This window comes from Choloepus didactylus, chromosome 5 (genome assembly GCF_015220235.1).
Source record: "Choloepus didactylus isolate mChoDid1 chromosome 5, mChoDid1.pri, whole genome shotgun sequence".
In the NCBI taxonomy this organism is placed as follows: Eukaryota; Metazoa; Chordata; class Mammalia; order Pilosa; family Megalonychidae; genus Choloepus; species Choloepus didactylus.
Genome location: NC_051311.1, coordinates 138979789 through 139007541, shown reverse-complemented (window position 1 = coordinate 139007541; position 27753 = coordinate 138979789). Strand labels below are relative to the sequence as shown.

The 27753-nt window shown below is 38.5% G+C and overlaps 1 protein-coding gene across 1 annotated transcript in view; it reads left to right on the top strand.

The window, feature by feature from the left end:
- The window catches only part of CPVL (carboxypeptidase vitellogenic like), a 118584-nt gene that overhangs the window by 49889 nt on the left and 40942 nt on the right, over positions 1-27753 (top strand). The window contains 5 exon segments of the mRNA XM_037836969.1: positions 10067-10189; positions 10550-10681; positions 13998-14096; positions 15670-15692; positions 15694-15841. Coding sequence (XP_037692897.1) covers positions 10067-10189; positions 10550-10681; positions 13998-14096; positions 15670-15692; positions 15694-15841 — 525 coding nt within the window.

Genomic DNA, 27753 nt, shown 5'->3' with positions numbered 1-27753 from the left:
AGATGGTGTGTGGGCCCGCACAAATGCCCTGGGAGGGGAGGGACCTTGTGGGGACCCTCACTCTCTGAACTGCAAGGCCTGAGAGTGGGAGAGAAGCAATTTCCAGAGGAAAATCCAAGTGCGTATACCCAGAGGAAGAGAGGCTGGGGGCAGGGCAAGTGCAAACCACAGCTGTGTGCTGTGAGGAGAAAAAAAGAGAAAAATAGTGTCCGTTTTCCCAAGGGAATGGCAAATTAATAAAACTAGGAACTTCCTTCTCTTGAATCTATTTTCTTCTCTTTCTAAGCTACTTGGAAATGATATTCTGACTGTTTAGCATATTGCACTTAAGTCTTTTAAGCAAGTATCCAGTTAGGATTAGTTAGGAGCTCCACCAGTAAACTCCCTGCTGTTTGCCTTCCAACTAATTTCCTTTGACTTCTTCCAGAGGCAGGTTTGGGAGAGGGACAGGAAGTACAACTGCCATCATTTTGGTATCAACCCTGGAAAACACCCACTATCCATTTCCAACAGAAAAATGATCTACTTATGTAATTCCCTGTCTTGCAAATAGTGTGGCGGTGTTGTTAAAATGACATTAAACTTTCAAGAAAGATGCCAAATCTTGGATGAAAATTTTGACTTGTCTAGTTCATGTCTGCCTTGTGGTTTTATGAGTGTAATTTCCTAACTTGCTTAGGAAAGGACAATTTTCTTTTTACATTCTTTGCTGCCAGGATGAAACCTGTGCCTTCGAAGTGATGGAGGAAGAAATGAACGAGGGCAGGGCCTCAGGTAGAGATGTGGTTTGCCAGGCTGCCCTGTCTTCGTAGGAGGATCAGATATGTTAAATCTGGGGGCACATCTCTTTCTAGAATGAAGAGCCCTAAATAATAATGCTTGGTGGTTTGATATTGTTGGAATGCCATTTTTCTCCAGTCTAGTTTGATTCATCTGGTCTGTCTTCTGTTTTAAGGCCATGAAGCAGAATGGAGAACTGGAAGAATTCTGGACTGATAGACCTGAAATCCAGTGTTGGCTTTACCTGTCACTGGATGATTTCAAACAAGTCTTTTAACCTCATTGGGCCTTTGCTGTGCATCCTATGTTGGTTTTCAAAATTAGAGTACTTCCAGGGGTATTTTGCTTTCCTAGTTGTTCAACTGCAGTTATGTAGATTTGCTCTTATGGAATCTGTACATAATTTGCAGCTTTAACATAGTACCAATTCACCCTTCCTCTGTCTCTCCCAGACAACTACAGAAAAAAGCTGTAATAGATTTTTTGGAAAAGGGAAATTCTTTCCTTTCTATAACCTTAATTTCCTCACACTCTTAGGAAGGCAGTACAAATAATGCACTCAATTTGTAGAAACGTTTTTGGAAAATAGAAGTATACATTCAGAAATGGTTTTCTGCTTTTCAAGGCAAAGGCACTGGTCCTAAAGAGCCTTTACATTTATGGGCTATGAATGAGGGCAGCCTCATGCACCAAGGATCTGGAGCAGCTGTTCAGAGCTCCAGCTTCAGTGTAGTAGAGTCGGCAAATAACAATAGTACCTATTGCATAATAGTGCTGTTTTGAACATTTAATGAGCTAATCCTGCTCAAATATTTAGCACAATGCCTAGCGGTAGTGAGCACCCAGTGCATGATGTGATGACTGCTACTACTATTCATGTTGAAAAGCTTGACTAATATCCAGTGGCCCCAAAGGACATGCTTGAATGCATCTCAACAGGAGGCAGGGTGACCAGAAGCTCTGCTCACTCAGTGGTGTTTCATGGGCTCGTCCCCTCTGCTGTGTGTCTGTTATTTTGAAATCATTTTATTTTAAAATAACCAGTTCTTTGTGTCTAAAAGATGGAGATGGTGCTTAGCAGTTTATATTAGAAGATTTGTGTTTCTTTTCTGTAAGAGAAGCAGCAAAATGTGTGAGGACCACTTGAGTCCCCTGTCTTGCCATGTGGACCATGGAGAGGCCACAGCCAGAGGGCGGAGGGGGGGCCTTGGGTCTGTATCACCCAGAAGAAAGCAGCGGCTCTGTCTCCTTCTGCTTTTCTCAGTTCTGCCTAGAACACCAAATGGAATTAATTTTCTCTAAAGAAAGACAAATGTGTCTGTAAATCACCCTCCTCGAGGCATGAAAAAAACGTACTTCAAAAAGAGAAACAAGCTGTGTTTAATTCACATAATTAACTTTCTTTGTAAGCGTTATCCTTTCTGAGCCAGTAACTATTAGGGAGATTGCCCTTGTTCTTGAGGTACAGACACACTTCAGACTCTTCTCAAACGTGCATGGGGCCCAGCTAGAAGTTAAAGCAAAACAGCCCTCCCTGGAAGGCAGGGAGGTGATGGCGGGAAGGAGGGGGCTGCCCATTGTTCTCTGAGTGTGTAGCTTTATTCCTCCTCCCGGGAAAGACTCAGTGCCTATGAGCCTATGGGTGTTTGTGGCGATGGATGGAGAGCTTCCAGAATGGCAAGGCGTGTGGTCAAAACCGGGGTCTCTTCTGGAGAATGGGGCATATGCTCGTTACAAGCAGTTTCGCATCTGTGGTTCATTTGAAGGCTGCAGAAAGGCAAAACTTTGATGCTATTGAAAAATTTGTGAGCTTAATGGGATTTATCTTTATCTTCATGGCTGAGAGAGTGGTGTCTGAAACCTTTATTGAAATAATCATGGTCCACTGGGTTTCGAGTGGCAGGCTTCCAGGCTGTGACGGCCATGCTTGTTTAATTTGTTTCATACAATACTAAGCAGAGTGTTCAATGAATGTTACAGAGTGGCTGTGTGCAACACTGTCCCTAGATAAAGCCAACAATCAATGATATTTCTTTCCAATATCTTTTCACCTCCCTTTCATATGCTCCCCTCTCACTGCCCCGTGCCGGGGCCCAGGGACCCTCCTTTCTGCTCCGCATTTCCTGGGGCCACCCTCTGCCCTCCCTCCCACTCTCAGCCTTCCGATCCTTGGCTATATCGTGCTCAGGTCCTATTTCTCCACATTTCTTCCATCCAAGTCATGTTGGTTCTGTTTCTCACACATGTGCTGACTTCTTGTCAGCTCACTGTCCATTAGAAAAGATCCGATAAATTAAACCTCACCTGGCTTCCTTCCAACATATTCATATTTGAAGAGGGGACAGAATCTAAGTCATAGAAAGAAATTTGCAAAGCAGGGATCTCAAGCACCAAAATACAAATGAAGTGGTAACATCTAAGGGATGAGAGAATGAACCCCACAGTCGGCCTATAATCATTTATGTACATCTGTGTCATTGTCTTACTAGCCCAGGATTATGATCATTGAATTAGAAGGGGGGCTTAGAGAGCACCTAGTTCACCTGCTTCATTTGTAGATCTCACTTGAGAGTATTTATTGGAAATGGACATAATGGCAGCTGTTATGCCAAGCACTGTTTCATGCATTCCCTTGATTCACCCTCACAGCTACCTTATGAATAGGCATTGTTATTATCATCCCCATTTTACAGGTGAGGTGACTGAGGCCCCCACAGGTTAGGTATATCTTACCAAAGTCACCCTGCCAGAAAGTGGTGGAGCCGGGATTGGAACCTTAGCAGGCAAACTCCAGAGCCTGAAGTCTATAGTCAAAAGGCTTGCTAAGAATTATAACCTGCTTGCCAGAGATGCTATCTGGAACCTGGGTGCTCACTTCTTGAAACTATATGTCTCCAGAGTCTGTCTCTTCCCACAGCCTAGATCCACCTTCCATGGAAGGGAGTCAAACATTCCCCTTCTGTAACTCCTGCAGAATCTCTAGGGTTATCGACCTTATACAAACAGAAAAGAAGTTCCCTAGCCTCTTTCTGGCCAAGACTTAGTTTAAATCATAAAGACTTGGCTTTGATCATAAAGTTTTATGGAGTAAATGGAAGTTTCAAGTGATATAAAGACTTGAAGTCTTTGGAATGCAATTATTTCTCAAAGCATGGCATTTACTGAATTTTATTAGATAACTTTCAAGCTGCTTTAACTCTGAAACCCATGACAAATGACCGTTTTCAGTTATGTTCATCTGCAATTGCCAGCATTTTCTTTTAGAATTGAAAATGAATTTGTGACTATTTAGTGAGTTTAATATTTTAAAAAAATCAAGGTTTAGGGTGCAGCCTGAAGAATTTAACAGGAGCCTATGGAAATGTTTGCAAGTTGGGGCTCAGATTTTGGGATAGCATATCCAAATCAAATCAACACACTTACCGATTCTTTGGTTGCATGGAAAAGACTATGAGTAAATCAGAACTCATTAGAAGATTTGTCTGAAGTGAACTACTATGCTGGACCAAGTACCTGATTAAATGTCTAGAGTGGAGACAGGAAATGCTAAGTAAAATCTATTGTGCAGCATAAACCCTCTGAATTCTATCTACAGTGACCAAACAAAGGATTCAGTTTGTTGAATGTGGCTTAGTATGTTCCTACTACGTATTTAAAAGTCAGCTTCAAGCTGGGTTTCTCCAAAAATTAGGACTAAGGTCAGAGTAGGTTGGGGGAAGGAAGGGTGCATCTTTTTTAACCTATGCCTGTGACTGATGGAATTTTTTTTTAAGAGACATTTTCTCCTTACAAAATAAGAGTATATGGAAGGCAGCACACATCTTTGTATGTGTTTGTTGACTCAAAGTTGGCTACAGGTCAAAATATTTTCCTATATGTGTATTCCGATAGATCCTACAAGTTTCTTTTTAAGCTCAGATTCAAGAGAAATCAGCTTTTTGATAAAGTCAGATTCTTGTTAGAAGCCCGTTTTTGTTTTTTATTGCAACAATGTGGTCGTGAGATTAGATGACGCACGGTCTAGAAATGTCTAGGAAGTTGCGGAGATTACCGCGACACTGAAGCCCCACTTTTCTCACTCATTAATTTTCCAGACTGGCCATTTTAAGGCTACACCTCTTCTCTCCTCAGAGAAAATATTGGTGCCGCTGAGTGAAGTAATATTCTACCCTGAGGCTGGATGAAGTCCAGAGGTCACCTTAGCCTAATCCTGCCCTCTTGGCTGCTGTATCTTATGTTGCTCCATTAAACTTGGGGTTTTCATCAGTTTGTGTCCTTGGGTTTTCAATGTGTGTATAAAATTCTCTTCAAGACATATCCTCTTATTCCCTCTGATCCTTCCCCAGAAATGGGGTGGCTCTATCATTGTCTAAGCTTCGAGAGCCAGGATTCCCTTGCATGGGAAAAGATGGAGGACAAGGCACCGGCATGGCTGTCCAGAAGGGTGGAGCACCTTGGTTCCTTCTGGAGACATGGAGGAGCTCCCACCAGCCCAGGAGGGCTAGAGTCATTCACTCCACCTGGAGTGGCTGGGGGAGCACAGCAGGGAGAGGGGCTCAGAATGACCCTGACAGTCCTCAACATGCCCAGGCTGACAGCTGCCCCTTTTCCACTTGCCAGGCAGAGGTTAGGGACTAGGGCTTGTGCATAGTGAACCTTTGTATACAGGTGTGCCTTTCTTAAAGGTCATTGCTCATTATCATGGATAAAGTACTGAATGCTTTCTCATAAGAGCAAGGCGGAAGACTGAGTGCAAGTACATCTATTTTTTTTTTTTTTCTTCTTCTACTAACTCAGTAAGAAATGTAGCCGACTGAGAGTTGCTTAAACAATAGTAACTGCTAACATATGTGAAATTCCTGTGAGAGAACATTGTTTCCATTTTAGTATTATTCTCTGACACTAGTTTTTTGTGGGTTTTTTTTTTTTTATTCCTGGAGTTGCTGATTGAAGCTTGAGTTTTAGATATGAAATCTTTTTTCCTTCCTTAAAAGTAACAGGACGGCAGGGGTACAGTCAGTCTGCTCCGAATGTTGTTGAAACATGTAAGAAGGGAGAGAGTCAGACAGAATACATAATTACAAGTTTCGTTAAGTGCAATTTCATTGTGCTTTTACACATCTGGATAATTAACCAAGCATTACATTCTCTCTAGACTATTTTTACAAGTACAATATTCTCCTAATGTGATTTCCATTAGACCCTTCCAAACATCATCTGAGAACTCAGAAGATTGTAGACCAACATTCAAAACTACAATTCCACAGTGACGTTGAGACTGTTTTCTCTCATGGGGGAAGTAAAAGATTGTGAGCTGAATTCTGAGATCCTTCTGATGCAAGCAGAGGATTGGAAGTTTATTGCTGATTTAAGCTCCAGCAAGTGTAAACATGTACAAACACATCCTAAAATCTCTGATCTTTCTTTTCAGAGGTGAGTTCAAAATTCGGCCACCATGGGAGAAACTAACCAAACAAGAACCCTGTTGGAAATTGCAGTTTGAAACTTCTTTAAATATGAGAAAGGAACAATAAGGGCAGACTGAAATCCTGATGTGTTGATTGCTAACCTAGACTGAATTGTTGTGTTAGATAAATATGTTTATCTGACTGAGTTCCTCATTCAAAAGTCCCTGTGTTCATATAGGGCCTGATCTCACCTCCTCTTTCCTTTCATGATTGCTTTGGTGCTGCTACCGGCTTTTATGAGAATGGGGTCTGATGTTAGAAGGTTGGTGTTCGTTCTCAGACATCAGGGCTTCATTGGCCAGCTGCTGCCCATCTTGGTGAGCTCCAGGGAGAGGTCAGAGAGACCTCAGAACTGATACTTCTGGCTGTTGTTGCTGTTTTCATTGGTGCAGGCAGAATCTTGAACAAAAGAAGCAAGAGTTCATAAAATTACAAAACCATAATTGTTAAGTCCTAAGGGATAGAGTCCAGTTCTAATCTGTAAGGCAGCCACACCTAAATTCAAGGTATGGGGTTCTGTTCTATTTAAAGCATGTACCGGAAAGGGAAAACTAGGTAAAATAAAATAAACTTGATTTATTGTCTGGCTGTTTTGTAAAGTGCTGGTAATGGTCAGAGAATCTTTAAACTGAGAAACAAATGATTCAAGAAGAATAAATAAGTCTGATCTTGCAAAAAGAAAAAAAAAAAGAAAAGAAATGCATTTCAAATAATTGAAATTTCATTATAATGTTTTGGTGTCTGTTTTCCATAAAATAATCCTATAATTGTCTACTGTGTGACAGCCTAATTCACTCAACCAGTGGAATGATTAATGAAAATGGCAATGAAGGATTTGTCACACTGACAGAGGCAAGGAAGTGTGTGATAGTCATTAGAGAACAAAAAATGAGTAAACATTGTCATTGTTAGGTTAACAGATGCAGACCAAACTTTGCAGAGATGTGGTTATAAAATTAACTGATCTTACTGTCTTGTTTTCCATAAATGGTCAGCTTAGCAAGCCTGGTATGTCTAAACCAAGGTTTGGTCCCAGAAACCCAGTCTAACCAGAAGCACTTATTGAAATGCGATTTGATAGGAGAAATGAGAGGCAGCCAAGCTTGGGATCCACTTCCAGCTACGCACTTAACTGAAATACATGGAGCTTTGTTTTCATCATCGTAAAAAAAACAGGAAAATGTTGTTTACCTTAAATTGGTTCTTATGAAAATTCAGGTAGATGAAATAGCCTGGTTCCTAGCAGATGCTCAAAAATTATGAGTGGGTGTTGTTTATTTCCTGCTATGATATATCTCATATACACATGATGGCCACAAGGGGGAAGGTGCCATAAAAATGAGGATGGCTCAGCATTAATTTGTCACTATGTGTATAGATATTTAAAGTACATACTCACCTAACTCAGAAAGGGTCAAGAAGTGTTTTATTACCAGGTCTTATAACAGGGCAACTTGAATGATAATTATCAGTAGAAGATATATATACTTTTTAGCATTTTATGCCAATTTGCAATAGAGAAAAAAATATTAAGAAGTAATGCCAGAGAAATCATTCATTTATTCAAAGTTTATTTTTTTGAATAAATGAATTTATTATTATTATTTTGTGTATCTACTCCGTGCTGGGCAGTTTACACTTTGTGGGAATAATAATCAATGAAATGGTAAATGTTGCTTTTTTGCATTTGTGTCAAGGATCCCATAATGTATTTTCAAGGGAAATTGTTAGCTTTAGTGCTTTTATCTATTTTTGTGTCTCCTGACATATAAACACATCTTTATATTACCATTAGGAACCTAAAATATGTTCATAAATATGGTTCAATACTTTTTCTAAATTATTATTGCACAAGAGGTTTGCATCAGTTAGGGGAGAATGCATAAATTACCAAGTTTACATTCTTTTATCATAACTTGGAAGGAGTTTAGGTTTTGGAGTAAGTCAGACTGGGTTTGAGTTCTAGCCCTGTTACTTAACTTCTCTGAGCCCCAGTATCCTCATATTGAAATGGGAATAATGATATCTCCAACATATGACTATGGTATCAATTAAATGAGAGCTCTCAGGCATTCCCAACCTTTGAACTACAGACCCCAGGAGAGCCTTGGAGATATTGTGAGGGGTCTGTGAACTCATATGGGCCCAGACAATGCCTTGAGTCTGTTTTGAACATTTATGCATTGCTATTTTTCAAACGCATGTAGATTCATTCAAGAGTTATTCATTCAATAGCTATTTACTGAACACTAATAAATAACCAGTATTAGGCACTGGAGATATAGTAATAAGCAAAACAAACAATTATCTCTATTCTCTTGGATCTTATGGTCTAGTGTGGGTGGGGGAACAACAATACACGAGATAAGTAAAATATATGGTTCCTTGGAGAGTCGTAAGGCTTAAGAGGCAAAACAAAGGAGAGAAGGAGAATATGCAACATCAAAGAAGGGTAGTAAAATATCAGACAGGGTAGCCAGGGAAGGCAGCCCCTCAGAACACCCCACTTAAGGAAGTGAGGGAGCTAGCCACGTGGATATCCGGGGGAAGAGCTTTTGCAGTGGAGGGAAAAGCTAATGCAGAGGCCCTGGCGGGCCTGGTGTGTGCAAGGAGCCCAGTGAGGCTGGAGCAGGGACAAGCTTAGTGAAGGGGCCCTAGCATGTCGGCTCTCATGCATCAGAGAAAGCACTTTCCTTTGACTCTGAAATGGGAAGTCATGAAAGGGTTTTGAGCAGAAGAATAACACAATCAGCCTCATGTTTTAACAGGGTCACTGCCTTGCAAATAGACTGGAGGGGGCAAGGGCAAAAAGCAGGGGACCAATTGGGAGGCCTTTGCAGTAATCCAGGCAAGAGGCGATGGTGATCTGGACTGAGCGACAGAGGGGGTGGTGGGAGAAGACACTGGATTCTGGACAGATTCTGATGGAACAAGCAGATCTGCGAGATTGGCTGATGAACTTTTGTGGGTTGTGAAAGAAAGAGAGATACAAAAATTGGAACCAAGATGTTTGGCCTGAGCAACCGGAAGAATAGAGTTGCCTTTAGTCTTAACTGAAATTGACTCAGCAGGAGGACTTGGGATTGGGAGCTTCATTTTGAACATATGGCATTTAATATTAGATGCCCAAGGGAGATGTCAAGAAGGCTACTGTTTGATGGAAAATATTTAAGTAATTATTTTAAAAATATTACTGGATCCATAGTAACTTTCCCCAGCATATTCTAAAAGTTCGACTATTAATATGTCTGTCGTGGAAGAGTGCCCACAAAATATTTTGATGTTGAAAATGGATCTTGTGCTAGAAAAAGTTGAGAAACACTGAGAAAAGTCTGTGGCAATTTTAGTGCCAATCAGTATTATTTTCCTTTTCCCTTTCTCCTGCTCCTTTAATACTTGCTGATTTCATATTGACATCATTAGCAGATTCAGAAATCTTGTTTTGGCTTGAGAATTTTTTCCTTTAATAAAGCCTTTAATGGAACTTCTGGTAAGAAAAGCCCAACGGGCACCAGAATTGTGTTTGCCGGTTCGTGCTATTTGATTTTGGAAAGAAATTAGAATGCTCTCACTTAGTACTGTTCGCTTATTATTTTTTGTGCAACTCGTCTGCTACTCACAGGCCACTTGTTCTCCAGAATTACAAAAGTGAGAGACAGAGCTCTTTGCTTTTGTGGAATTCACAATGAGAAATTAAGAAACGGATGGTGTAACTTGTGGAAATATTGCTGCTGCATTATTATTTTAATCTGCTTCAATGCCGATAATGTAACTCGTAGTACTTTGTGATCGTCTCTTTTAACATCTGCCCTTCTCAGTCCTACGCAGGGAAATACGTACCAGCCATTGCTCACTACATCCATTCCACCAACCCCCTGATGGATCTGAAGATCAACTTGAGAGGAATTGCCATTGGAGATGCCTATTCAGACCCCGAATCTGTAGGTGTTTGCTTTTCCTTTCCTTTTTGCTTCTTCAGGAGATTAAATCCCCTTTAATCAGACAGAGGCAAGGCTCCTCTTATCTCAGAGGCCTAATTTGATAAGGCGAAATACCATTGCCCGTATACTTTCTAATGACTTCTAACTTGTAATCTTTACTAACTGTTTTAAGGGGTCAACTGACTACGTCAGCCTTGGTTTGCCGTGGGCGTGGGTTATATGTGTGCATTTGTGTGTAATTGTCTTGCTGGGTTAATTCCTGCAGATTTACAATTACAAAGGGTTATTTCAGCTAGCAAAGGGGCTTCCCTGACTCCTCTCTTCCTCTGTTGCATTTACGTTTGTCTCTTTTCTCCTCAGATTATAGGGGGCTATGCGGCATTTCTGTACCAAATTGGCTTGTTGGATGAGAGGCAGAGAAAGTACTTCCAGAAAAAGTGTGATGAGTGCATAAAGCACATCCAACAGGAGGACTGGTTGGTGGCCTTTGAAGTGAGTTCTGGGGCCCTGGGTTGTCCTTGAGCAATTAAAACCATCTGAGCAGAGCGGGGTGGGGGATGGGGTGCGGGTGTCAATGGAAGCACCCTGGTGCTCTGACAGTTTTTCCTTAGGGAAGGATCTGTTTTGCTGGTGAGATGAGTGGGGGCGGGATGGATCATAATGAAAAGAACCACCCGTGCTTCTTTGAATTTACCCTGGCTGTATTTTAAACCTGAGATCGCCTTGGAGTGTTTATGTAACTCTGTCTTTCACGACCTGTTTTGATTTCTTTAAATGCTTTGTAGACCCTAAAGGCATGATCCATCATATGGAAATCAGAGGAAAGGCAAACTAGGAAGTGGATGCATCCGCTTCAACATATGTTCTAAACCCTTTAGAAGGCTCATATCCACAAACCCGGTTTCAGCTGGAGAAGTGACCACAGTGTGAAACAAATGTCATATGTTCCTGTGTGTCAGTGACAAAGACTGTAAGCTGTAGTGATTTGAAACATTTACAAAGAGCCATTGGTATTTGTGAATATCATTATATTGTGCCCCTAAAACTAAATTTGAGAATTAAAGAATGTGGTTGTATTCTTCACCCTTTTGTCTGTTTATCTAAAATGTAAAAATATGCTTAATATTAGGATACAAGAAGTTGTTTTTGTGCCAATGCAGACAAAGGTCATATTGTAAACAACCATCCTCAGGTTTTTTTTGTGCTAGTTTTTTTTGTTGTTGTTATTGTTGTTGTTTTGCCACATTTACCATACAGTCATCATATTTGATACATTAGTAAATGAGGCAAGGATGGATTTTGAGGTATTTAATACTTTTTATTAGAAGCACATCCTCTAATAATATATCTAACCTCATTTCTGTTTTGAAGGCTGAGGACAAATATTCAGTCATTCTTCTAGGCCCTGCAGAGTAGCTGGTTCAGGTCAAATCAGATGATGTATAACCACAGGGAGGAGGAGGTAGCATATAGTCACACCCCATTTTACAAGTAGGATGACCCTCAAAGAGCAGCAGTCGTTCCTGCAATGAATTCTCGTAGCAGCAAATGAACACAGGAAGTCCCAAGCCATCGGGAAGGTTGCTAACAGGCTCACCTTTCTCTGTGTTATGATACCAGATGTGGCTACAAAGTGTTGATTTTCTTGTGCAATTGTAAATGCAAAGGAAGAGACATGTTTTCAGGGCCACGTAGGATCATGTTTCCACTTGCAATGACAGTATTTTCAAGACTGGTTTTAGGCTAATTACTGCGGTAAAAAGTGAACCTTATTTAGAATCAATATCAAATTTTATGTGGCATGAGACCTATCTGCAAGTGAGACGTGATATGTTTTTAAAGAAGCACACAGGGATGAAACAATGTCAAGAGCAAGAAAATTTGATAGGCCCAAAGGGATAAAGAAAGCAGACGGATATCCATGGTACATGTAGCAGCAGCCTACGCACCCACAGGATTCATGAAACTGTTGAAAAGTTCAGAATATTTTGTGTATTCAGAGAGATAATGAGAAGATGGTCCATGAGGTAATATAGACTCTCTCCCAAACCAGATTCATTATTAAAAAAACAAACAAACAAGCAAACCAAAACCCTTGAATGTATGGAATGTCCATGTGACATTGGGCCAAAATCTTGAGTGATGAATTAAAACAAAAAAAAACTTTGCCTTTTCAAGGGAAATAGAATGATTTTTAAGAAAGTAAACCACTGGTAATGAAATGTGCTTCAGCACCTGCAGTGGAATACTCCAAGAAATCCTGAAACCTAAGAGAATACAAGTATCAAAATCCCAAGTGTAAATAAAAATACCTGATTGATTCTCTGAACCCTTAAAGTGATTTAATTAGTCAAGGAGCAGTAACTCAGATCTGGAAGAGGTTTGAAACCATCTAATGCCCCTCTTCCCCCCATGTGCATTTTACTAATGAGGAAGCTGAGGCTCCAGAGGGGTGCAATTAATTGCCAAAAGCCACATAAATAGATGTGTCATGTAAGTGTCCTCCTTGCTCCTCCTGGCTGCTTCCAGGTCATGCTCCCTCCATCCTCCTAAAACATTAGGCTTTGAATCTCATGTCCTCACATGATACCACCCACCACTTGTAGTTATCTCCCAACCCCTGGGCTACTCCTTCCCATTTCTCTGGATATTTTAGCACCTGCCTCAAGGTCACCTGTCTCCGGCATTACTCTTAACATGATCCCTGGTGATTTCAGTACCCATATTGATGATCCTTTCATTCTTGGCCCCTCACTTCCTTAACTTCCTTTCTTTCGATGACCTTGTTTCTCCTCTTTATCTGAGCCACTCATTCCCATTACCAAAAAGTCCAGCAATCACTCTACATCTCGAATTCAACCTCTCTTTTCTCCTTCCAGCTCACTTCTCCTAGTACACCAATTCTTAATGGTCCTTTAACCCCACTGCTTTTCAGTCCGCTGATCCTAGTTCCTCTTTATTATCCCTAAGCCCCTCAAGTCCTCATTTCTCTACCTTACTTGTTACAATGCATTCCCAACACCTGTGCCCCTTCACCTTCCTCAAATTCCTTTGGCTAAACCCAACATTCTACCCACTTTCTGCCTGCATCTTGGCAGTGGAATGTGGCTGGAGAAAAACACGCAACCATGCTGATCATTCTTACCCTCAGCTGATGTCTAGGTTATTATATCAACTGTCCAAAGATAACTTCTACCAGCTCCAAGCACCTGCATCTGTGCCCATGTGCTCTGTCCTCTCCTTGGTACCACGGGTGAATGTTCCACCATCCATCCTTATTAAGGCAACCCTTTTCCACAAAGCTCACTCCCACCCTCGGGGACTTCGGCTGGCTGTCCCCTCTGTCTGGAATGCTCTTGCCCCAGGTGTTGGATGGCTCCCTCCCTCCCTTCCAACAGGCCTCCACTCAACTGCCACCTGCTGAGAGACCTCAGTGGCCTCCTCTCTATGATGCCCCATACACTCATGGACATCCGTGCACGTGGCACCTGGGACACGTCCTAGCACACTTTTCTTAATTGTTCTCCTTAGCACTTATCACTCTCTGATATGCTACCTATCTACTTAGCTTTTTTATTGTCCCTCAAGTATATAAGTTCCATTAGGGTGGACTCTGGTCTGTCTTTTAACAGCTATTTCCCCAATACCTAAATACAGCCTGTTCAGAGAAAGCATGCAACCAGCAGTTGTTGAATGAAACAATAAAGGAATGAAAAATTTGTTGAATAGATTAAATTGCAAATGCCTATTCATTTCTACCCGTCCTAATGACGGCCCCTCTATCTTTCTCCCCCACCCCTCAACCTAGATATTGGATAAACTACTAGATGGTGACTTAACGAGTGAACCTCCTTACTTCCAGAATGCTACAGGATGTAGTAATTATTATAACTTCTTACAATGCATGGTAATTACACCATTTTTAAAACCATAATAATGTTCACTTAAATATTTTGGCAAAACCAAACCTTCTCTAATTTGGGAAATATTCTGACTTGATACTATATAAATATGTCTAAACTGTATTGTGTTACTTGGTTTACTAATGTTTAGTAATGTAATGCTATATACATTATAATCTGACCATTAAGAGTGTGTGACATTTTTGATAATTCAAAACGATTTCTGATTAACACAATTTCCCCCCAGTAGAGCGTGTTATAAAGAAGTTCTTTTGAAAGAAATACAGGCTGGTATTAGAATTCTGTGTGTCAAGTCCCAGAACTCCAAGTCTGTTGTGAGTTTTTTGAAAGTGCCCACATTCTTTGTTCTGTACTTAAGAAAGCTTGGATAATCAAAACTGCCAAAGCCTTTATGAAAATATTTGCTTTGTCTTAATTTTAACTTAAGATGTTTAGTGCATTTCATGTGGCCCTCACTTCACGCCCTCTGGAATACTTTTGAGTATTCAAGTAGTTTCTTTCTTAAAAGTGGGCCAAAGTTAATGCCTTTTGTATAGAATTAAATAAGAGAAAGGGAGCCAAATTGATGGTTTGGACTTGTATAATCCTATTCTAGTGTCTATGACAATGCATTCTGTTTTTTTTTTTTCTTTATTAAGCTGCTTATTTATGAACTATTTTGTAAATAATATATAAAATTAATTTCAGAGGAATTCTCCAATCCTGTGGTTTTGGATTTAGCTTTTACCAAGAGAAAAACATACTTGAGGACAAAATTTGCTGTTATTTTTTTTTTCTTTACAAAGTGAAGTATTCACACCTAGCAAAAATTTTTGATGATGCACAAAATTGTTAAACTCAAACCCTAACAGCTTTTTCTTCTTTTGTCACTTGAATTTTTTTAAACAGCACTTCTAACTCTTTTTTTTTTTTTTTTTTAGTGAAAAACCTAAACTTTATGCAGGTTTTTGTTTTGTTTTGTTTTTAAATCAGGATCATGGACAACCTTGTTTTTGTCTTCTGTCCTTTAGAAAGAATCCTGTTTATATACTCAATATATTTTCCTCCTTAAATTATAGTCAGCTGATATTTTTTGTGTGATCTTAATGAGCAGCTGAACTTGAAAAGAATCCTTAGTTTTTAATCCACAATGCCACCACCCTGGAACCCTTTGGAGTCCATTTGATCTTCTTTCCATAGAGCCACTGCCAAGGATCAAATTTATTTTGGTCATCTTGCCTTTCATTTTCCCCATCTTTGCCCCTAGAGAGGTTGCTGAATGGAGCCACGGGTGGCAGAGTGAGTTTCTAAGAAGGAAAACCCAGCATTTGCGAATTCGGTATTTCCTCTGAAAGTATTGACATCTTCTAGATTTGTCATTAGTAAAATCAACTCCCCTAAATTACCTCAAAACCTACCAAGTTAAGATTCAAAGGCAGGGACAAGTTAATATTCATGTCCCATCTTGTTCATCATGTTATATGTTATGAGAAATACACAGCTTCCCCCTTGACCCTATGCTCTGTTCCCACCCCCAGTCAAGTTCCCTAATATCTTTCTGACATCCTCTGCTGTCAGGAACCTGAGAACCAAAGTTACTATGGAAATTTTGTCACTCCCGGAAGTGAGACAAGCACTCCACGTGGGAAACCAGACTTTTAGTGACGGATCTGAAGTTGAAAAGTACTTGCAAGAAGATACAGTCAAGTCGGTTAAGCCATGGTTAGCTGAAATCATGGATAACTATAAGGTAAGAGAGTTGCTTCAGTTACTGAAGTGATGGATAGTTCCTTTAAATGAAATTCCCCTTGGCACACACCACACCTTTCATGATTTCTTGAGAAAAGAAAGTAGAGCAGAACCAAAAAGGATGGCTGGCCTTGTATGAGAACCAATTTGCCCTTTTTGTTTGCTTTATAATATTAATCATGATGAAGTCAGGGATTCATTAATGTTGCAACTGGTTATTCAAAAAATTAATTTTGTCTAATAACTGCACTCATTTGCTTTGCTCAACCAAAGATTTCTCGGTATCTGTTTTTTGCTTAACTGTGCTAGGCTGTCTGGTTGAAATGATGGATGAGAAAAGGACCCTGTTTTGAGGTGCATAAAGTCAAACGCTGTGCTGCCTGATTGCAATGTTCTGCCTGATTTGCTGCTGGAGGTTCCAGTGGAAAGTGAAAACATAGAAAAGGAGGGTTGAGGGTGCACACCAAGAAGCCATGGACCCTAGAGCTTTCTCTGTGAGAGAGGAACCCAGGAGCAAGTGACAGGCTGTGCATGTCTCACTCGCCACTGCTTTCTCGTCTCCACTTCTGATCCCCTATGGCTGTTATCATTGGTCCTAGAAGTCACAGGGGAGAAATGCCAGAGCAGAAGTGCACTAATGATAGATCGACTTTCTCCCTATACACTAGCAGAGACAAGGGTTATGTTTGGGATGAACAAGAAACAGGGTGGACGGTAACCCATAGGCATCTTTCTGTTAATTAGATAAAAGACAAACCTTCCTCAAGATACGTCATTTCCATCTGTCAGAGAATTGTCCTAACATACTGCTTTTGTTAGAATCAAACTTCCACTGCCATTTGCTGGCATGAGGAAACATTTATTTCTACAAGTCTCCGTTAGGCATATTGTCCTTGGGATTGTGCAGTGCACAACCTGCAGTACTGCCCAGGGAGTTCCTGGAAAAGAACTTCCTTACAAGATTGTGATTCAGAAGATACCAGATGTAGAAGGCCCATTTTCTGGCTCTGCCTGAAGGACACAAAATTTGAGTCCTTAAACATACAACCCCTGTTGAAAATAATCTGAGATCAGTGGCAATCAGAGTCTACAAATCCATTATAGATCTGCAGAAATTGTTGAAATATATTCTAGGAAAGAAAGGGTCTAATTAGATCAGGCCAGTGTTTCAACTGTCTTTGTGTTTTGTTCTATTGGGGAAATACGGTTGCCCTTACTGCTCACCTGCTTCAAGCCTTTGCAGACCACCTCCAGAACACCCTGCCGGTTGTCCCCTTCTCTCTGCTCTCAGAATGCACTGTCTCTACCCCCACGGTCATATTAGCACATTGTAACTGACACCCATACTAGCACCCAACCTGAGCAGATGTCGGTAATGAATGAATGAATGAGCAAGTGAGTGAAAAATCAGTGCTATAAAATGGGGTCATGCCAAAGATATAACTAATATACTAATGTCCATAATCCATTACATATGTATTATCCACAAATATATTAAATTAAAAAGAGCTCAGCACTTGTGCTTTAAAGATATAAACAACTTGTTATGATATAACATTAAGGAATGCACAGTGGTATTTTTTGGGTGAAGAGCAGATAAGGAAGTTTCCATGTACATTATTGTGATCTTAGGAGACATATTTTCTCAGTGTATGAATATAAGTATTATGCCTGTTTTAAGATACTGGAATATGATTCCTTTGTCATCCATGTGGAGAGAAAGTGCAAGGTATGGCTTACCTGATGTTGGCTAATTGCTATAGTGTTTGCTTGACTGATAAAGGAACATATATTGATTCCAGTTGATCCTGCATTTTGATATTTAAACTCTCTGTCCCTGTAGCTCATGTATCCTAAACTTAACATTATGAATTCCAATGAAATCAGAATATTTTCCAAACTTTTCAACTCTAAATCAATTTCCAGGAAAAGGGAACAGTTAAGCGGTGCATGTTTCCATAATGAAAGAGAACAAAGTGTGTAGTCATTTTCAATGCAGACAAGGAAGTGGCTGCTGCTAGGAGAGACTGCGTATTCATCGTTACAGCTGCACAGCCTACAGGGCAGTGATTAGCTTTGGCTTGTCTGTTAATGGTGGTGATCCTCAATGTATATGCAACAGGAGCAGAAGAACCTAGGTTGCTTTAAAACATTAATACCCTTAATGTTTCATCGATGTAAAGCTCAATGCTAATTTGTCATAGAAAATAGCATGCATGCGTCTATTCATAGGAACATATAAGTCTTTGCCAGTACTAGATTCATTTCAGCAAATGCAGAATGTCTGTGATGGGCTGAGGAAGACCCTCATGAGTTTCTTGGAAATAATAGAACTTCTGTGGTGTATTAACTTCTGTGTAGATTGCATGAGAACATAATCCTTTTCTTGCAGTGATCTACAGGAGATGAGTACTCAATGTCATTCTCTTTTAGGTAGGTGCAATATCATATTAGCAGTTTCCAGAAATCTAGAATGAGAAACAATCTGTTGGACTATTTGAATTCTCTATGATTATCAGGATTTTTAGGAGTCCTGGTGCCATTAAGCCAGGTAATAGAGCTTTGTGGTTATGAACATGTCTTCTCAAATCAGACTTTTGGGTTTGAATTCTGTCTCGACTATGCACTGGCTGTGTTCCTTTGTGGAGGATTCTTAAAACTCTCTGTGCCTCAGCTCGCTCATCTGAAAAACGGGAATAATAATCATACTTAGGTCATAGAATTCTTGTGAAGTTTAAATGAGTTAAATGAGGTTAGGTAAGACACTTAGAAAATTGCCTAGTGGTTAGAAAGTGCTTATAAGTATAAGCTGTTACCAAGGATGTTCAACAAATTGTAGCAAAAGTCCTTCAGCATCTGCTACATAGAAATGTTATACAAGAAACCCTGGAAAACCCAAAAATAATAATGATTTGAGTGTCTGCCTAGTGCAAGAGATAAATACCAGCAGAGTTGATAAAAGGCAGACTCAATTTCTACTTCCAGCAGAATGATAGACACTCTGAAAAACACTTTGCTAAAATACAACTAAATCTAGGATAAATTGTAACAAGAGCAATAATACTACATTTAATAAAAGAGAGGTCTCAAAGCACAGAAAGAAAGAAAGAAAGAAAGAAAGAAAGAAAGAAAGAAAGAAAGAGCAATAACAATATAAGAAATACAAAAGACAGAGAAACCTATGGAGCAGGGGCGATAAAGCAGGGTGCCCTGCAGGCCAATGCCTCAGTTTCCCTTGGTGTGGGGTGGCTGAGCTGAGGCCCCAGCACTAAGGCCAGGACGTGCAAAGAGGCTGAATTGGTCTCACGTCGGTAGTAACTCTGTAACCAGCAATGGCGAATACACATCACCTAAAGGAAAGCATCCATGTGTTGAGGCTCTCAGACTTTTTATCTATAAGTTCAACAAAAATATAAGCTCCTAATCAAAACTAGCCTATAGTTTGGCTACCATAACTAAGAAAAAGCAGACATAATTACAACAGAGGCAGATTCCCAAAGCACTTCAGATATGAGCAATATGAGCTACAGAATATGAAATAACTGTGTAACTCTGGAATCACAAAATAAGCAATGAATAAGAAACTATCAAGTATAGCTAGGCCAATTTGAGAAAGAGCCAGTTAGCCCTGTTTAAAATGAAAAGCAGATTTGTTGAATTTAAAACTTAACGGATGGGTTAAAGAGGAGATTAGACAGTGCTGAAGTTAACATGAATGAATTTGAAGATAGATCTGAATAAATTAACCAAAATGGAGCACAGGAAGATACGGAGATAGAAAGCAAGAGATTAAGAGACATCAAGTACAGAATAATATTTATTATGTGTCTAAGCAGAATGACAGAAGGTGAGAATAAAAAGAATGAACGGAAAGCAATATTTAAAAAACAGTGGCTGAAATTTTTCCAGCTCTGATAAAAGTCAGGAATCCAAAATAGGGGAAACACAATGTACAACAGGCAGAGAGAAAGGATATGAGTACCTAGACTGGTTTTAATGAAACTGAACAATACAAAAAACAAAGAGAATATTTTTTCCAAGGCCACAAAAGGCAGGTCATCTACAAAAGAAGAACAGTTATCAGCTATGTAAGCAGCTCAGTACCTACTATGTAAGGCAGAACATTTGAGTAATATCTTCTAGGTGATGAAAGAAAATAATGTAGAATTATGATCAAATAAAATTATCTTTCAGGTAAAAAGATGGAATGAAAATATTTTCAAATTTAACAAAAAATATTTTTTGAGAGTATTTGGAATCAATAGGTTGTCACCAAAGGAATTTCTAAAGGAGACATTTCAAGAAGAAAATGGTCCCAGATAAAAGGTCTGCAACACAAGAAGAAATATTGACTAGAGAAATTGGGTTTAAAAACCCAAAAATTTAAACCAGCATTGTAAAATTGCTAATATTTTTTGTTGTTGTTGTTGCTGTTTTTAATTTTATTTTGTGATAAATTCAGACTTACAGGAACAGTTGCAAAAACAGTACGAACCCCGTACACAGAACTCCAGCATACCCTGACCCCCCTCCCCCGATACCCTGATCCACCAACTTTAACATGCTGTCACACCACCATTTCTCTTTCCCTCCCTCCCTCCCTCCCTATCTATCATCCATCATCTATTGCTCTGTCTTCTGAACATATGAGAGCAGGCTGCACACATCCCTGAAAAAACAATATAATTCACATATACAATTCCCATGAACAAGTACATTCTTTTATAAATTGCCAATATTTTTAAAATCTAATATACTCAGTTAAAATAAAAAGATAGCACTAAAATAACTTGAATTATAAGCATGGTAGTTGGAATTAAAGTACTGTAAGGCTCTTCACAGTTTGAGAAGAGGTTAAAATTTTTATTAAGATTTGATTAGGTATTAATACTTAAATGTGATGTTTAAACATTAAAAGAATTGAAATAAAATGGAAACTTCCAGTCCAATAGAGGAATAAGTAGAGTGATAAAAAAGAAGAAAGAAAAGCATAAAAGAGTGTTATAAATAGTACAAAGTAAGGTGGTGAACTTTGTAGGGTATAATTTACATAAGCTATATGTAAATTACAAGAGGCATGCCTAAAATATAAGGATGCTGAAAAATTAAAAGTAAAAGATTACAAAAGGATACACTAGGCAAATATATATATATTTTTAAATTTAAGGCTGGATTGACCTGTTAATATCAGACAAAACAGACTTTAAGACAAAAATATTGCCAAAATAAAGAGAGAATTATATAATGATTATAGGTTAATTTCATTAGAAGATGGAATAATTCCAAACTGATGAATGCTTAACAAAATAGCCTCAAAATCTATAAAAGCAAAATTGATATAACCAAAAAAAAGTCATACCTGGAAAATTCAATATACCTCTTTTACTTACCAATAGGTCAAGCAGATAAAAACAATTAGCATAGAGAGAGAAGATTTGGACAGTGTAATTAACTAGCTAAATTTAATAAATATAAATAAAACTCTGAGCACAATAATTAGCAGCTCTCAAAAATTTAAGGAATTTGAATAATATAGCCCATATTCTCTGATCATAACTTAGAAGTCAATAATAAAAATATAAATAAAAATACCCAAAAACATAGATTAAAATGTAATACTATATAACTTGTGCACCAAAAAAGAAATCATAATGGAAAAAGAAGAAACTATCTGTACAGCAATTTTAAAAAGTTTATACAAGAGCACTAGAAAAAAATTTTATGTCAACAAATTTGAGACAGATAAAATAAACAAAATTCTAGGAAAATATTATTTACCAAAAATTGACTCAAGAAAAAATAGAAAAATTTAATGGTCCTTCATCATTGAATAAGCAATGTCATCAGGAGAGAGCTTGGTTTTTCGGTAAAGCAAACAAACAAACAAACAAACAAAAAAAACGCAGGGAATAATCACAGAATAGACAGAGGATATTGGGTATGTTTTGACAATGACAGTCAAAAATCTTACCACAAAGAACACATCATTCCAAAATGGTTGTATAGGCAAATTCCACCAAACTTCCAAGAAATAGATTATTCCAATCTTATACAAATTTTATAGAGAACAGAAAAAAAAAAAAAAGAAAACACTCTTCAAATTGTTCCAGGAGGCTATGTCCTGTTATTATCAAAAACAGAATCTCAAGTGTATCTTTCTAGACAGCATATAGTTGGATCATTTTTTAAATCCATTCTCCCAATCTCTTCCTTTTGTTTGGAGCATTTTATCTATTTATGTTTAATATCATTACTGATCGGGTAGGATTTATGCCTGCTATGTGTACTATATGCTTCATGTGACTGAGTAGGACCTTCTCTGTCCTTCCTGGGCGTTTGTGCAGCCCTGTACATGCACATGCCCTTTTAGATTTACAGGAATGTGTTGGAGCTCTTGACAGTCCCCTATTATTGTCTCATTACCCAGATATTCCTTTAAATTTCCTGGCCAGCCTTTTCTTTGCCCCAGTTGTTATTGCTGTCTAAGGTGGCCATTAGTTGTTTTTTGACAAATGCTCTGGGGCTTTTCCCACTTTGGGAGCTCCAAGTCAGATCAAATAATGGCAAGCTCTGTGAAAGGGGCTTTTCTGGGGAGCTGCCAGGTAAGTCAAATAGTGACATTTCTCTGGGGATGGGGCTTTTGGAAGACTCCCACCCTATTCGGCCCCCTCCAGTGATTGCCAGGCTTGTGGTTTTCACACACATCATGGTTGCAAGGATGTGGTTTTCAAGGCGACTGTGTTGTGGGGAAAGTGGGATGGGCATAGAGCATTAAATGCCACAAAGCTCACTACTATTCTTACCAAGATGCTGCAGTATCTCTTGAAAAAAAAAATCAGATTTTTTAAGCTTTTGGTTAATTTTCAGAATTCTGAAAATGTTTACTTTGACAGTTTTTTTTCCAGCATTCTCATTGCTTTTATGGAAGACTGGCTTTTCAGAGGCCTTTAACTCAATCATTCCAGAAGTGCTTTTTCTTTGTACTATTTTTGTAACCTTTTTGTGAGTCTGAATATCTTTCAAAATGAAACATTACAAAAAATTAAGCATTAAAACGATAGTTTGTTAAAAGTTAAAAAGCAAAAACAGTAACAAGAGGAAAATTTCTGTCATCATTTCTATAAAGTGTACCTGAAGATCCTGGCTGGTTCAGTAAGTGAAGAAACAGTAACATATGGTATGCGGCTTGGAAATGGAGGATCAAAATTATTCACGTATAATGTGATTATCTATGTAGAAAAAATTTTAATCCACTGATAAATTTTATCATTAATAAAAGAGTTTAGCAGGCTAGATGGCTAGATCTCAATATATTTTTAAAAATACATACCATTTATGAGAGTAACAGAAAAGATAAGTACTTAAGAATACATTTAACAAAGATTTTCCCTATCTTTCTTGAGGATATTAGAAACCTTTTAATTGGATGGATACTCCACTAAATACTGTAGAGATGCCAGTTATCAACATGTTGGGCTATGGATTCACTACAATCCAGTTGAAATCCCAAAAAGGTCTTTTTAGGGACTTGATAGTTTAATTCATCAATAAACTAATTTTGAAATGTATAAGCAAGAGCCAAGGCTCAAGAATAGTCAGGATACCCATAAAGGAAAAGAATGTGGAAAGAGGATTTACCCTATTAGTTAATGAGGTTTTTTATAAAGCTATAAGAATTAAGACAGCACTTACTGATGCAGAGGTAGACAAGAGGCAATGGAAGCAAGAAAAGATCCCCACGTGTATGATAGAACCGCATTGCTGATCACTTGGGAAATGACAGACTGTCAAATAAATGTCATTGAAAAAATGGATTGCCCATTTGGAAAAATATAAATTGGATCCCTGCCTTTCCATATATAAAGATTAGTTACAGATGAATTTAAGAATTAAATATGAAAGAGAAAACTGAAAACTCTTAAGAAGAAAATACGGAATATAACCTTCAAGATTTCAGGGTAGAGAAAGATCCTTAGGAATGAGACAGATCTGCCAACCAAAAGAGAAAACATTGAGAAGTTAAACTGTATTAAAATTAAGGACTCATTTAATCAAAAGCTACCAAAAGGAAGGCAAAAGTACAAGCCACAAAGAATATTTGAAATACATGCAATTGATAAAAATTAGTATCTAGAGAATATGAATTCTTATACATTCTTACAGGAAATGTGTTAAAAAATTCTTAATCACAGTAAAAAAAAAAATAGAAATAACCAAATCTTCTTCTGCAGGGGAATGGATAAAATATTCACACAATGGCACTTTATTCATCAGTGAAAATCAACAAACATTAGCAAATGCAATAACTTATGACTCAGAAACATAATGTTGAGTGTTAAAAGCATACCACAGAAGAATACACAATAGAATAAAACATTTAAAAAGTAAAAATAAATAATATATTGTTTTGGGATACGTATGTGATAAAACTTTTTTCCAAAGCAAGCAAATTCTAAACCTGAAAATCCAGGGTGTTAGTTACCTCTATGGAGGAGACTGAGTTGGGACAAGGGGGAGGTTTTAGTTTCCTGGGCCTGCTCAAGCAAACACCATGCAATGGGTTGCCTGAAACAATGGAAATTTATAAATGCACAGTTTTGAGGTTAGGAAAAAGTCCAAATTGAGGTGATACTTTTCTTCCAAAGAGTGGTGTTCTGGGGCTGGCTGCCAGTGATCTTTGGTCCTTTGCTCCTCTGTCACGTGGAAATGCACATGACAGTCTCTCCGTTCTCATCTGGGTTTCCTTGAATTTCAGCTTCTTGCTTCCTGTGGCTTTCTCTCTCTCTCTGAATTTCGTTCCACTTATAAAGGACTCCAGTTATGGGATTAAGACCTGTACTGATTGAGGTTGGCCACACTGTAATTGAAGTAGATGCATCAGAAAGTCCTACTTACAGTGGGTTCACACCCACAGAAATGGATTGAGTTTAAGAATATGTTGTTCTGGGGTACACACAGCTGGAAACCACCACTGGGGAGCACACTGGGTAGATTCAATGATATTGGTAACAACACTAGTCCTTAAGTGAGTTTGTTGGTGTCTGTCTTACTATTATGCTTCCTAACCTACAGATATGTCACAATGTATTCTTTGGCATATATCAAATAGACATAATACAATTTTAAAGGAGCCAGACTGTGATTAGTGCTCAGGGGAGGTTTGACTGACCGTCGTTTAAGCATTTGGACTGCTTTCTATGGTGTGACTTTAAAGACTCAGCATACTACAAAAGAATTGTGAGGCAACATCACGGAAACAAAGACACTGATCTACTGTCAGAAAATTCCATCAAGGTCCTCACTGATAGAAGAACTTGATTATGTAATCCAAAATAGCAGGTAATTAAAATAATCTTTTCTACTGGGCTCTATGTACCCCTTGGTGGGCAGCAGATTTACTTCGCAAATCATATTCTGTTACAGCTCCCTAATGGCAGTGTTGAAGTGGGATTTAAAATTTTCCTTTTACTTTCCATTCTGCAAAATTCTGTCTTACTCATAGAATTTAATATAAGGATGGCCAGCTTACCTGTCATGTTCACCACTCTATGCCCAGGGTTAGCACAGTGCCTGGCACACGGTAAGCAGCCAAACTGATAGGTGGAGGAAGAATTTTCATGGGAACAAATAGTAAAGTGGATGGAAGAGGTGACAGTTAGTCAACTTAACACATTTAAGTTCCTTTAATATTCCCTTTTCCTACTGTTCTGAAATTGCACTTGCCCTTCAACAGTAGTTCTCACTGCTCTCTTTGCATTAGAAGCACCTGGGGAGCTTTTTAAAAACACCTAATCATGAGCCCCTCCACCAAAGATTCTGATTTAGTTGCTTAGTATAACAACCAGCACATGGAAGTACCCATTAAATTTGGAAAGAAGGAAGAGAAGAAAGGAAGGGGAAAGGAGAGAAGGGAAGAGGGCAGGAAAAAAAGAAAGATGGAAGGACAGAAGGGCGATAGATAAGTGTTCATTTTTCCCATAAGCTGTCTTTACAATAAACATGCTCGTTTATCATGAAATAATAATTTCTAATAGTTCACCACTTAAATTTGCATTGATTATACTTTTCTCCTTCCTCTTTTTAGCAGTGCTTTTTTATTTTTGGAAAAACAAAAACAAACACACTCTCATACATTGATTGTAAGATGATTTTTAAAATAATAAAATATGGTGGGGGTTGAATCCAGGAAATGTAGTACATACTTCATAAGAGCTACTGATTTTGAAACCCTTGCTCTTTGCAGTGGTCCCCTGGTGTTCTTTCTCATAAGGGAGTGAGCATTGTTCCTCTTTTCCCTAAAAATTCTGAACCTGTTTTCATCTCCCTTTCTATCTAGTTATAGTTCTTGCCTTCCCTGAAAAGTATACGGGCTACAATTTTAAAGATTGTGTGTCCGTGAGACTGTGTGTTTCTCATGTGAAATCATTATTTTAATAAACAAGAGCTACTTTTCTATACAAAGAGGCCGTTTGGACTGTCCTGGGACTTGAATTTGCGCCTGTTTGCTAAGTTGTCTGGAAGGCAGTTTTAACGTGTACCATCCCCAAATACCAATTCTTTCTTCCACAGGCTTATGTTTCTAAAGGTTAAGTTGCCCTGAGGTAGGGTTTAGTTTGCTGTATTTCAAAGTTCATCTTGCCAGGAAATTGTAAATATAAAGTTACTTTTCCCTGTCACATATCATTCTGCAGCTCATTAAATTTCAGCTAATTGCAATCCTCAGAATTCAGAATCTTAATGTTTCTCAGCTTCCCTACCAGGCTGGTATCTTAGCACCCAGGTCGTTAGTAAAGTATTTACTTATCCTAGGCTACAGGGCCCATTCCTGATTAATGGATGTGACTTCCAAGTTTGAAAGGTAAACATTTCTAGCAGAGCTAACTCATTTTAGCAGTCATTCTAACTGCCTGTGGCATTTTCCTTAATAACTTCTGATGGCAAAAGGCCGATGGGAACAGTGGCCGGGAAACTAGATTTGATAAATGTCTAGCATACCAAGAAAGTTTAACACTTAAATGAGCCTGATTCTTCAACTTATAGTTGAATTCCAAGCTTCCATCAGATCATGTTGGGGAAAGCCTGACTTTTTGACTGTAAATGGATCACTTTTCTTGCAAGTCATTTGAGGATAACCTGGATAATGCTAGTGCCATTCTATGAAAAACTTCTGGGAGGCAAAAGTTCATTCCCAGTGAAGCATCAATGAAGAAAAGGAAGCTAATCCTGGGACATTTGTGTTACACAATTATAGCCTATAGATGAACAACTGCTACTTTATAGCCAATTAAAAAGTGTACATTCGAAAACCAATTTATACTGCACAGTTCCTGTGAATTCATTTTACCCATTTCAGTTATAAAAGAGTCACATTGATTTTTTTAGTGGGGCATGCTCTTTCTGGGTTTCTTTGATTTTCAGCATTTACAATGAAAAAAGGGAAAAAAGAATACCCATAAACTATAAAATGAACTTCGGTTTCACCTGAACTTGTCATGCTTTTGATACCCTTTTTTGTTGGTTGTTCTTTGAATTTATGTTGGATGAAATGTCAAATGAGAATGAGCATGCATTTTTATTTTCTTGTATTTATTTGAGTAAGCCATTTGATAATGTGTTATGCCAGGTTAATTGGTTTGTTTTAAATTGTTTTCCTTGGTGCACACCATCATCATTTTGCAAGGGCTTTATTTTATCACAGTTTGAAAGTACCTTATGCTCAAAACATTAAAAGGTACCCTTGAGATTTATGGCAACAGGACAAGCAGAATTTAATCTGGAAACACCCAAAATGGTGGGGGTGAGGGTCGTGGAGGGAGAAAGATAGTAAATGGTAATACCATTTGCTGTACAGATGCCAGGTATCTAAAAATCAACAAGCTAAGAAATGCGTATGTAAATCCAGCTGCTGGTAAA